The following is a 13100-nucleotide window of genomic DNA, read 5'->3' as shown; positions in this document are numbered from 1 at the left end:
GTCTGTATCTGTGTGTATGACTGTGTGTGTATTTTTGTGTCTGTGTATGTCTGTGTGTCTCTGTATCTGTGTGTGTGTGTGTGTGTGTGTGTGTGTGTGTTTATTTCCTTCATTTGCTCTCTTCCTCCTCCAGTATCATCATCATCATCACTGATAGACTCCACCCACAAACAGGTGCATCACATGACGCACGCACAGGTATCTGAACATGATCCAATACAATGATCGATATCTTGTGTGTGTGTACATGTGTCTGTGTATTTGTTGTCTGTGTGTATTTGTGTGTCTGTACGTGTGTCTTGTGTGTATGTCTGTGTGTTTGTGCGTACACACGTGTCTGTGTATTTGTGTGTCTGTATCTGTGTGTATGACTGTGTGTGTATTTTTGTGTCTGTGTATGTCTGTGTGTCTCTGTATCTGTGTGTGTGTGTGTGTGTGTGTGTGTGTACATGTACATGTGTCTGTGTGTGTATGTGTGTGTGTGTGTGTAACATCCGAGGTTGTTACCCCTCCTACCAACCACCAGAGGGAGCCCTCTCCCGAGTACAAACTCTGTACCGTTTCTTCTTTGGTGACTTCCTGTTTTGAACTTTATAAATACCATGCTGTTCATTGTTCATTGTGAAGTATTGTCAGTTTACCCTGCTTTACTAAGCGTTTTTTCATTGCTGATTGTTCTCTTGTTATGACCATTGCCTGTTTTCCTGGATTTACTGCTTTTTGGATACCCCTTTGTTTTGTTTGCTTTGTTGGACTGTCTTTTTGGTTTATTGGGTTATACCGCCTGCTTAACAACTACCTCTATTTGTCTGCCGATTTGGATTGTTTGCTTGTGTAGTTTAATAAACTTTCTGCACATGGATCCTAACACCGTCTCCATGGCCAGTTCGTTACAGTGTGTGTGTGTGTGTGTGTGTGTATTGAGATCAATGTTTTCCTGTTAATAGTGGCACTCAACTCATATACAACACACACAAATAAAGTTAGTAAAAAAGCCTTCAATCTATCAGTATTGTCATTAATATGGCTAGGCATAAATTCTTCAGTGTTTGAACTGTGCTTCCAAAAGTCAAAGTTAAATCATTTCCTTGTGTATTATGCCCATGATATGATATATGATAAACGTGTGCTGTACAGTTTTCAATTTTGCTTTCTCAATTCATAAGAATCTAGTGTACCACAAGTCACAAATTCATTGTCATCACAGCTCAAGGACACTCTTGTGGTTTGTGATTACAGCAGCTCATATCTGTCATTCTACCAGTAAAACACATTAATATGTGACTGATATTAAACTCAATGTGCTGTAATTCTCTGCTCTGACACACGGGTGCGCTGTTGTATTTTGGAGCTCACTAACTAGAGTTGCTCAACCGCATTCCTCACGTAAACACCCTCCTGCATACAACTCTCACATTAACCCTCTCATAGCAACTCTCACATTAACCCTCTCATAACAACTCTCATATTAACCCTCTCATAACAACTCTCATATTAACCCTTTCATAGCAACTCTCACATTAACCCTCTCATAACAACTCTCATATTAACCCTCTCATAGCAACTCTCACATTAACCCTCTCATAACAACTCTCATATTAACCCTCTCATAGCAACTCTCACATTAACCCTCTCATAACAACTCTCATATTAACCCTTATAACAAATCTCAAAATTAACCCTCTCATAACAACTCTCATATTAACCCTTTCATAGCAACTCTCACATTAACCCTCTCATAACAACTCTCATATTAACCCTCTCATAGCAACTCTCACATTAACCCTCTCATAACAACTCTCATATTAACCCTTATAACAAATCTCAAAATTAACCCTCATAACAACTCTCATATTAACCCTCTCATAACAACTCTCACATTAACCCTCTCGTAACAACTCTCATATTAACCCTCTCATAGCAACTCTCATATTAACCCTCTCATAACAACTCTCATATTAACCCTCTCATAACAACCCTGTCAAAATAACCCTCTCATAACAACTCTCATATTAACCCTCTTATAACAAATATCAAAATTAACCCTCTCATAGCAACTCTCACATTAACCCTCTCATAACAACTCTCATATTAACCCTCTTATAACAAATCTCAAAATTAACCCTCTCATAACAACTCTTATATTAACCCTCTCATAGCAACTCTCACATTAACCCTCTCATAGCAACTCTCACATTAACCCTCTCATAACAACTCTCATATTAACCCTCTTATAACAAATCTCAAAATTAACCCTCTCATAGCAACTCTCACATTAACCCTCTCATAACAACTCTCATATTAACCCTCTCATAACAACTCTCATATTAACCCTCTCATAACAACTCTCATATTAACCCTCTTATAAGAAATCTCAAAATTAACCCTCTCATAACAACTCTTATATTAACCCTCTCATAGCAACTCTCACATTAACCCTCTCATAGCAACTCTCACATTAACCCTCTCATAGCAACTCTCACATTAACCCTCTCATAACAACTCTCATATTAACCCTCTTATAACAAATCTCAAAATTAACCCTCTCATAACAACTCTCATATTAACCCTCTCATAGCAACTCTCACATTAACCCTCTCATAACAACTCTCATATTAACCCTCTTATAACAAATCTCAAAATTAACCCTCTCATAGCAACTCTCACATTAACCCTCTCATAACAACTCTCATATTAACCCTCTCATAACAACTCTCATATTAACCCTCTCATAACAACTCTCATATTAACCCTCTTATAACAAATCTCAAAATTAACCCTCTCATAACAACTCTTATATTAACCCTCTCATAGCAACTCTCACATTAACCCTCTCATAGCAACTCTCACATTAACCCTCTCATAGCAACTCTCACATTAACCCTCTCATAACAACTCTCATATTAACCCTCTTATAACAAATCTCAAAATTAACCCTCTCATAACAACTCTCATATTAACCCTCTCATAGCAACTCTCACATTAACCCTCTCATAACAACTCTCATATTAACCCTCTCATAACAACCCTGTCAAAATAACCCTCTCACATTATAACAGTCTCATAACAACCCTCTTTTAATAAAACTCTAGATCCCTGTGAGACACACAAACAACTCTATAGGAACAACATAAACATGATCTCACAGTGAAGAAACACAACAGATTCAAGCCTGTTTTCAGTGAATTAGTAGGAATATGTAGAGATAGAGATATAAGGCTTGAGAGAGAGCATGTGTGTGTGTGTATGTGTGATGTTTCCATCGCAAAATGAAAGAAAAGTCATGTAGTGTGTTGGTAACAGGCTAGTGTTTATTTGTTTAAACAATAAACAAAGAGGAATGACTCACACTGAGTAAACATTGATTTACACACACACACACACACACACACACACACACACACACACACACACACACACACGCGCGTTTACTCAACTATCTAAATGGGGACATACCGTACCATAAACTCTTATTGTTTTTATATAAAGCTAATTATAACTATAGAGTAACCTTAACCCACGACCTAACCCTACCGGAAAACTTTTTGTATTTTAAAAAAAATATTTAATAAAAATATTTAATTTATGTATGGATCTTTTTTTCTTCCCCCAAATAAGGACGTCCTAAAATGTTCCCAAAGGGAGATTTTTTTTCGATTTAGCTCACTAATTTCCCTAAACTATAGCTAAATAAACACACGCACAAACGTGCATTGACAATCACTGCACTTACAATGTAGTTGTAATAAAGTTATTATAATAATATTAAAACATACAAGTATATAACAGTAATATGAAGCTACAGGCAAAAACATAAATCAATTATCAAACCATTCTGTGAGGGTGAGTTAAAATGACATGTTTTTTATTAAAATTCATTTGATGATGTAGTTAACATGAGCCTGTTTACAGAAAATATACATATATAAAATGTAAACAAATGCAAAAACACGTAAACAAAGTTACATAAAAATGTTTTTCGGTCCTCATAGCAAAGTTGTCATTATATTAACCATTTTCTCAAGTATTGCTACAAAAATCTTTTTAGATTTGATACAGTCAATTAACATGACAAACAAACACGTATAACAAACATTTCAAGAATATAAAGGAATGCTAATGTAAAGTTAAGGCACTGTAGGTTAGCATGTCACAGTTATAATGAATGTCATTTATTGTGTGACAGAGAACAAACACTGATGACCTCATCGTCTAGTGATGTCATGGTGGAGGTCGCTGGTGTCTTCGCTGTCTTCAGTGTGACACACTCAGTTTACTGATGCTCATTTGTCATAAAGCAGAATACTGTAGGGCAACAGTGATGTGATGTGTGACGTGTTTGGCAGATGACACAGAGGTGATTGCAGGAGTTTCTCGAGAGCAATTTACCAGGACCTGAAACTCTTTATTTAACATCAACATTTGGCCAATAGTTCTGAACACTTGAAATATTATAATTTATATAATGTTGTTCACATGAAAACTAGCATCATTGATACCTCAAAAATATTTTATGTAATTTAAGCTACAGTGGACTAGGTTTTTTTGTGCTAAAAACAAAGTACAAACAAGAAGACGAGTGATCATTATAGCAGTGGAAACTCAGTTAGCTGACAGTATATACTCAAGAGTAACTTTATTATTCAACTATATAATGATGAGACTGTTATTGTACCTCATGAATGAAGCTTCATTCAGACACATTTGAACATGAAAGACCTCATGAAATCAAAACTGACCCTTCGCTAAGCTCCGCCCCCCTTGGTTACGGTTGCTCGCTCTGACAAGCTCTGCAGAACTTCCTATAGGAATGAATGGAAGATTGACGTGAACGATGCGGTTTCTGGCAAAATATTCTCATAAACGGTATGGATAATGTTTTTACATGTGCTGGTATGAAGAGTGACATTGTAATGCACATTTATCTGAAGTTTTGTGTAAAAGAAATTGTTAAATTACACAGTAATGTGATTAAAAAGTGTGTAGACTGTGAATCAGAATCAAGGCAAACGATTATCAAAGTCACATGAAAAGAGAAAAACTTCATTTAATAGCGATTACACATCTAATAACATTAGTGTAAGTGAACAAAACTGCTCTAAACTTCTCAAAACACACTCATTATGATGCTATACACTCTTTATTTACTATTGCTTTTACTATGACTTGAATCAATACATGAATTAACGTTCAGTTATTAGCTTTAAGTAATTGTAAATCTTGGAGTAAATGTAGGTGTGGTTGTAGATATGTTCATTTGGGAATGAGGGCTGACACATTTTAATCCATAACATACTCTTCTTCAGATTTATTTGAAGATTTTTATTTAAAAAGAAAGAAAAAAAACTCGTGTTTCCTCTCTGGGTGACCCGGCAACAACATTTTGTAAATTTTTTTGATTATTTTTATTAAAATCCCGCTTAAAAGTACTCAAACACATATTACTCCCATAGACTCCCATTGTAAAAAGGCAAACGCGTGTCAGAGTAATGGCGGCAGGGCAACAGTTGCTAAGACAGGATTGGTCAGAAGCACCTTTAAGGCGGGGCTTAGTGAAGGGTCAACTGTGTTGCTTTTAGTCCATGTTTGTTCACTTTGAGGGCATCTAGTGTACTTCTCAAAGATGACAAAATAAACTTTGAGAAAATGGACCAAAAATATTGATGACATCATCTCCTGCTCAGGGCCGTATACAAAGTCTTGTCCAATCAAATGCTCTCTGGAATGACAATGTCCTTCCTAAATTATAAATACCTTTAGCCACCGACTAGCAGTATCAAGTAGTAAACATGTTTACAGCTGTGATGTAAACTAAAGATGAGCCCTTCGATATGTTTCGCACCAACTTCCTGTATCAACAGGAAACACATCAACACCGGAACTAAAAGTTTTGTTCTGCTCTTCCTTTCAGGGGGTTCAGGCCCTAATCACATACGTCGGTTTGTCCACAGTTGTGTTGCAGTGTGTTTGCAGAAGAAGTGTTGGAATATTTGCAAGCGGTGACTCGTCGTGTGTGTGTCAGGACATCAGACTATAAGTGAATCTCTGATGAGGAGTGTGTTCTGTTCAGAGAGAGACACAAGAGAGAGTGAGCAGAACCAGCACAGCGAGATGATGATAATGATGATGGGTTAGTTTAGCGTTGATTAGCAGTGAGAGTGTGAACAGTCGGCAGGTGAAGCGCTGTCAGTGATTATTCTGGAATTGTTATAAACACATATGAAGTATACAGCAAACAAACAGTAAGAACAAAAATACATATTATAAAGCAAAACCTGAAACACTTAATGATTCTTTCAGTTGCACTCAATAAGATTTCCTTCTGTATTTCTCTTTGTAAATGAAGCTTATTTGCTTTTGGATTGTCAATAGATTGTAGAGCTCCTCAGTTTCTCTTGTATCATCAGACTGTGACTATCTGTGTTGAGTGTCGGCAACATTTCACAATTCGATTTTTTTGATAATTTGATGCTTTTAACTTTAACCTTGTGCGACCCCGTGTGCACATGCGTGGACGTTGTATTTTGGCTTCACTATACGCAATGCATAATTTAAATAAATACTGTTCACAAGACTCTAGACTGTCATTTAAGGGTTAAACTTCTGACGCACCGAGTCATGTGACACAACAGCGTGACGTTGATTTCCGTGAAGCGCTCCTACAGACGCAGAACCAACAAAAGTGACTCTGGTAAAAAAGTTCTTTTTTTATTGAAACCTGTTTGGCTGTAAAGAGTACAGTCTCTACTTTCGTTTGATATGCTGCTTTAAAAAATTGTTTCATTTTTCGCATGCTGATAAACATGATGTCCGCTTGCGTGAAAATTGGCACCGCATTTCCTTAAAAGTAGAAAAAACATGTTAGTTAATAATCAGTACATAGATTCAGAATTTATAATGTATCATTTTATTTTAACATGATTGACAGTGATTGGATGATGCTGGACATTACTTTGAATCTGAATTAATTATGCTAATTTCTGATGTAATGTCTGTAACGTCTCAAACACATGAATAATCAACACTCCTGGACACATAATAAACTATTTGATGAAAAAATCTGACTTTCTATAGCTTTATATAATTTAACATTTCACAACTTATCTTGCGTTCCATTTGTCTCGGAAGTCGGAGCTCCGAGTTATTTTCCAAGTTCCGAGACCGGAACTGACAAATGGAATGCCCCCCCGATGTCGGAATTCCTACTCGGAAACTCAGATGAACTCAGAGGACCCTGAGTTCAGAAAGCAAGATGGCATCGACTGTAGTATGCTGTGGGTTCAAAGTTTATTTTTAGCACTTTTGTCTTTTTTGTGTCCAATTTAGTAAGTCGTACACACAATGCTGTAATACCGTTGCCTATAAGCATGTTGCTACGATCCTGTTACGCGTGAATTACCGCGTAATGTGTTGTTTATAAACTGGTACAGCTAAAATTGGTTAGGTCACTGCTGCTAACAACAACAATGGTCAATGTTGCTACAACAACACTGCCTAACGTTACAAACCGTAAAACCATTTACACATAAACCCCATCAGGCAAATTTATATTGCAAATATACATTTGTACTTCCATAGGGCATTGCCCTTTGTTTACACCACTGGTTCAATTAAAACGTGGTTAACATGTTTTCATACAATTAAATACACGGAAACATTAACATACCTTCTCTGTTTTCTGTCATCTTCCTCGAGGTCTCTTAGGTGAAGGGCATACTTATTTTGTAGCTCTCTGTACTCCAAAAGAGCTAGTGCAACAATTACTTTCCTGGAGGCGTCCATCTTTTTTTCCGACTTGTCGTGTTGTGTGTAATGGAACGCATTCAACTCGGATTTCTTGTTTTTTTTTAACGGATATGACGTTGATCCGAGTCCTGAGCTCCGACTTCCGAGACAAATGGAACGCAGCATAAGTCCTGCTGTCCACATACAAGGACATCAATGTTTAGGATTTTTTTTTTTTTTTTTGCTTGTTTATTTGGTGCTTCTAGTTAAAAATCAAAAAGGGAAATGGAAAATGCACACAGCAGTCACGCTCGGGTCTCAGGAGGTTAAAGGATTAAGTTACAAGTAGTAAATGCAATTAAAGCTCTATTGACAGCACCGGTCTTTGTAAAAACAAACAAATGTATTGACAGTAATGTACTTTCTATGGAATTCTATGGGGCAATATAAGAGATACGTCACCTCATAGACTTCTATTCTAACCCTCAATACGTTTCTATGGACAGCATGTTACAGACACTGAACATTTAACATGAAATATTCCTTTAAGAATGTTCTGAATTTGACTCAGTTCAGAAATGAACCCTGATCTTTATTTCTTTCTCTCAGGAGTTTAATATCAAGCTGCTTGCATGTATGATGATCATTACTGTAATGCTAGTTGTGTTAGAGTTTCAACACTGTGTAAGCTGTGCTTCAAACACATTTTGGGGAGGAATTAAGTAGCAAGCAAGCACATATTTTTGGCTTTCTTAACATTCTCGTTACCTGTGTACAGGTTATTTTCTGTTGTCAAATCGAGGTACAAATCGAACCGTAATTGAAAGACCTAGGTCGGAATTAAGCCGTGCACTTGGTTCATCAGAAAATGTCTATAAGAGAAATATATCATTTATATACAATATAATGAATGAAATAAATAAGAATGTTGATGACTGGCAAGAGGAAATCTTACAGAGTGCTTTTGTGTAAAATGTCAAATTTATGGATCATTTTTGCATTCTCTCTTGTAATGAATATTTCAGAACTTGTTATGAAGGATCTCCAAAATATCCAGGCCACAATATCACACTAGGAGACACCAATTACTTAAGCTGCAGTGTGTAATTTATACACCACTAGTGTCACCAAATGGAACTGCAAAAACATTAGGTGTGTTCGACTTTAACTCGCCTCTTCTTACTGATCTGCGAGATTTCCCGGTTGCATTTGAGGGAGTGTGCTGAATTTCTGATTGTGCGGTGTTTGTTTTCTTTATTGCAGATGAAGTGGCCGCGATAAAAATTCAGAAACAGACATTTGAATTTTTTATGAAATATTCAAAAACACAATTTATGTCAATAGGTTACGTGCTGCTTATTTTAAGTCATTTGTATTTGAATAGCACTTTTCACAATACAAATAGTTTCAAAGCAGCTTTACAGAAAATGATGCTGTAATGTCTGTAGTTTCACTGAAAGTCTGGCTGCATAAAGTCGAACACACCTAATCACTGTTTTCAAACTCATTCTCTGAACATTCACCCATCTGCCATTGGTTGTACAAACAGACTGTCCCATCCTAGGATGAGAAAGTGTTTTAACATAAAAAAATGAAACACTACACCTTTAAGTGTTGATACACTCTAAGGACTACATACTTCATATCCTTGAATAACTTTTTAAAATACTGAATTGCCTTTCTAAGGGCTTCTTTTTATGAAATGGTGCTTTTCTTTCATTGCATCGGTGCATCCATTTAAACTCATTTCTGTAAGGGTTTAATGCCCCGCTAAAGGAACAAAGAGTCCTACAGATAACTCACCACTTTACGAGGGTGGTTTGGCTCTTCTCTGCTCTCCTGAGCATTTGGAGAGGAGCCATGACTGGAGTGCGTGTAGTTGAAAGGTCGTTGTCCAGACTCCATTACACAGGAACGCTCTGTTTGCTTCTGTGTGTAGGGCGGCAAAGATTCATTCTCCTCTGCCGTCCGTTGGTGAGGCGATGGGTTGCTTGGAGACCTGCTGTAGAAATGCTCGCTACTCTTTTTGGAACTGTTTCTGGAAGGCATGTTGGAGTCTTCCTCTGTCCGTCCTGCTTTAGAAGAAATGCTTTTCCCCGCTTTAGCTTTACGCTCCAGTAAACTGTTGAGTAGGGCATTGTTATAGTCATGCCTCTCGATCTGACCACGATCTCGTGGATCCCGCTGCGGCTGATCGCTCTCCCAGGTGTCCCGGCATTTCCCAGGTAAGGGTGGGGGGTTTGGTGGGAGTTGCACTGGACTGTCCTTCGGAGAATAACGTTTGGAACAGTGAAATGGATAGCGGTCACGTTCCAGCTCACGTTCTTGCTCTCTTTCCCTCTCGCACTCCCGTTCATGCCCTCTGTAGTTGTCCCCCCTGTTAACGAAGTCGCCGTGACGACCTCGTTGCATATATGTCATTGCGAACTCTTCAAGCTCATCCAAAGATCCAGTGCGTCCATGCTCCTGGAAGGCCTTCCTCTGTAAGTGTTCTGAACGAGGGTTCCACCTGTAAAATCCAAAAACAGTTCATGATACATTAAAATTCAATACCATAAACTAGGGATGCACTGATTCCACTTTTCTCTTCCGATCCGATTCCGATATTGGAAATCTCAGTATTGGTCGATACCGATCCCAAGCCGATACCAGTGTTATTTATTTGCATAATCAGTTTAGAATATCTTGAACTAATTGGGGGTATTCTTTAATATGTAAAGAAACACAAACCTCTAACTACACATTATTTCAATATAAATGTATAGCTTATTAAGAAACACTTTATTATTTACTAGTATACTGGATAATGTAGCAGCAAAATGAACAGTAATTCCAGTATAAGTCATCAGTAGAAAAGAAATCAGTGTTTTATTTTTGCCTTTTTTGTTTTTGTTTTGTTTTTCCAAAAATGTTTCAACTTGCATCTGGACTTTAAAGGATTCAGATCTCTTTTTTGTTCAATTTAGTTGTAAGATATCAGCTCAAATTTAATTCACACAGTTATTTTTTGGAACCCATTCAACTTAAATATTGTTATAAATTGTAAACAAATATTAATGATGATTGTTATTAATATTATTGACTTTTAATTGTAATTTTAAATACAACAGTAATATATTTAAATCGTGCACTTTTTAAAACCTCACACTTTTATTTTGACATTCTGAACTCTTCAGGAAGTCCTGTATGTGTCTGTTTGTAGGCAAGTTCACAGTAGTTTAATTCACTTCTTATTCAGATTCTGGTAAAATGCTCCTCCGGTGCCGTTCTAAATGCATATTATAAGTGAACCGAACTATTGAGCATCTACATCTGAGATGTTGTTCGTGAGTAGCGCTCAAATATTGCGCACCGCTGTGAAGGATAAAAATATCCGCGAGTGCATCACCAGCCTGTGCGTGAGTTTGTGTCAACAGAGCAGCTGCATTCACTAACGCGCTGACGCTGCGCATACTGTATATTTACTTATTAAACACAGTCTTTTGTGATTCACAGAGCTATCGCAAGTGGCTTTGAATAAAATGCACGAGTCATATGAACTGCTTTAATGGTGTTTTTATGGTTCTTTTATGTTATTTTTGGAGCTTGACAGTAATGAACATGACTAACACACAGTTCGGATTTGGATCGGGCTCGTCGGACCGATACCCTATACGTCTAAAAGCTTCAGTTTCAGAGCCAATACTGATCCAGGTATCGGATCGGTGCATCCCTATCATAAACTGGTCATTGTGTATTTAGACAAATGCTCTAATTTATACAGAGGATTCTGACAGAAATGTCTAGTTTCAATCTGGTTAAAAAGTCATTCTTCTGTGAGTAAAGACGCTGACTACCACCCCTGGAGTTCGCGAGTTCGAATCCAGGGCGTGCTGAGTGTCCAGCCAGGTCTCCTAAGCAACCAAATTGGCCCGGTTGCTAGGGAGGGTAGAGTCACATGGGGTAACCTCCATGTGGTCACTATAATGTGGTTCTCGCTCTCGGTGGGGCGCGTGGTGAGTTGTGCATGGATGCCGCGGTGGATGGCGTGAATGTCTCCGTGGTAACGCGCTCAACATGCCACGTGATAAGATGCGTGGATTGACGGTCTCAGAAGTGGAGACAACTGAGATTCGTCCTCCACCACCCAGATTGAGGCGAGTCACTACGCCACCACGAGGACTTAGAGTGCATTGGGAATTGTACAAATTGGGGTGATAAAGGGGAGAAAAAAAAAAAAAATAAATAAAGTCATTCTTCTGTAACCTGGGATTTTCGTCCGCCACCCGATTTCTATGATGTGGCTGTCGTATGCATCTTCCATCACGAACGGCTGATAAATCTGTGGTCAGGAGATCAGGGGGGTCATCGAGATCAGGGATGGCCGGTAGAGCCTTCTTTTGGACTTGTTGATACATTTGATGGAAGTCATTTTCTGCATCATGTAATGAACTCAACTCAGACATACTGCAGGCTGCAAATAAACAGAGATCAGACAGAGATCTGTAAACGGTCACTCTAAGAGTGTGGACAGTCTGGATGACTTGCTTTTATTCTGTGAAAATTCTTACAATAAAAAGTGTTTGATACTAATAAAAATATTTTACATGAACTGCTCTAATGTTGTTTTTATAAGTAATCATGAATACATGTATTTTAAGAACACAAAGCAACATTTACTGAAGAACATGGAAAAAAGTGAAAGAATGAAGGGCTTCTGAGAGCATTGTGTACAGTGAAAATACATGCAGCTCCTACACAACCCAAATAGAGACAAGACAAGTGCAGTGTATAATGCAGTAGGTATGTGCAGACAATCAAGCAGTGGGTATATAAAAACAGAGGATCATTCAGTGGTCGTGTGCAATGGATCATTCAGTGGTCGTGTACAGTGGATCATTCAGTGGTCATGTGCAGAGGATCATGCAGTGGGTGTGTGCAGTGGTGTGTGCAGTGGGTGTGTGCAGTGGTGTGTGCAGTGAATCATGCAGTGAGCATGGGAAGTGAATAATGCAGTGGGCAGTTGATCATGCAGTTTTCTTGTGCAGTGTTCTATATAATTCAGTGGTTGTGTGCAGAGGATCATGCAGTGGATGTATGCAGAGGATCATGCAGTGGGCATGTGTAGAGGATCATTCAGTGGGCGTTTAGTGGACCATTCAGTGGTCGTGTGTAATGGATCATTCAGTGGTCGTGTGCAGTGGATCATTCAGTGGTCATGTGCAGTAGACCATGCAGTCGGCATGTGCAGTGGATCATGCAGTGAGCATGGGAAGTGAATAATGCAGTGGGCAGTTGATCATGCAGTTTTCTTGTGCAGTGTTCTATATAATTCAGTGGATGTGTGCAGTGAACAATGCAGTGGCTGTGTGCAGTTGATCATGCAGTGGCCGTGT

The 13100-nt window shown here is 38.2% G+C and overlaps 2 protein-coding genes across 5 annotated transcripts in view; one reads left to right on the top strand and one right to left on the bottom strand.

Annotated features, from left to right (window-relative positions):
* The window catches only part of LOC127443464 (uncharacterized), a 231435-nt gene that overhangs the window by 63723 nt on the left and 154612 nt on the right, over positions 1 to 13100 (top strand). The gene's annotated exons all lie outside the window — the stretch shown is intronic.
* Positions 3845 to 13100, bottom strand: part of LOC127443431 (immunoglobulin-like domain-containing receptor 2) — a 48533-nt gene continuing 39277 nt past the window's right edge. For 3 of the 4 annotated variants that reach the window (XM_051702039.1, XM_051702036.1, XM_051702038.1), the window contains 3 exons: positions 11971 to 12178; positions 9529 to 10234; positions 3845 to 8597 (listed from right to left, as the gene is read on the bottom strand). In XM_051702039.1, the coding sequence (XP_051557999.1) occupies positions 8505 to 8597; positions 9529 to 10234; positions 11971 to 12178 (1007 nt within the window). In that variant the 3' untranslated portion in view covers positions 3845 to 8504. The remainder of the gene's footprint in view (positions 8598 to 9528; positions 10235 to 11970; positions 12179 to 13100) is intronic. The other variant, XM_051702037.1, reaches the window with a different exon arrangement.

The sequence above is a fragment of the Myxocyprinus asiaticus genome, chromosome 7, assembly GCF_019703515.2.
Source record: "Myxocyprinus asiaticus isolate MX2 ecotype Aquarium Trade chromosome 7, UBuf_Myxa_2, whole genome shotgun sequence".
Lineage (NCBI taxonomy): Eukaryota > Metazoa > Chordata > Actinopteri > Cypriniformes > Catostomidae > Myxocyprinus > Myxocyprinus asiaticus.
This window is presented reverse-complemented; position numbering and strand designations above follow the sequence as displayed.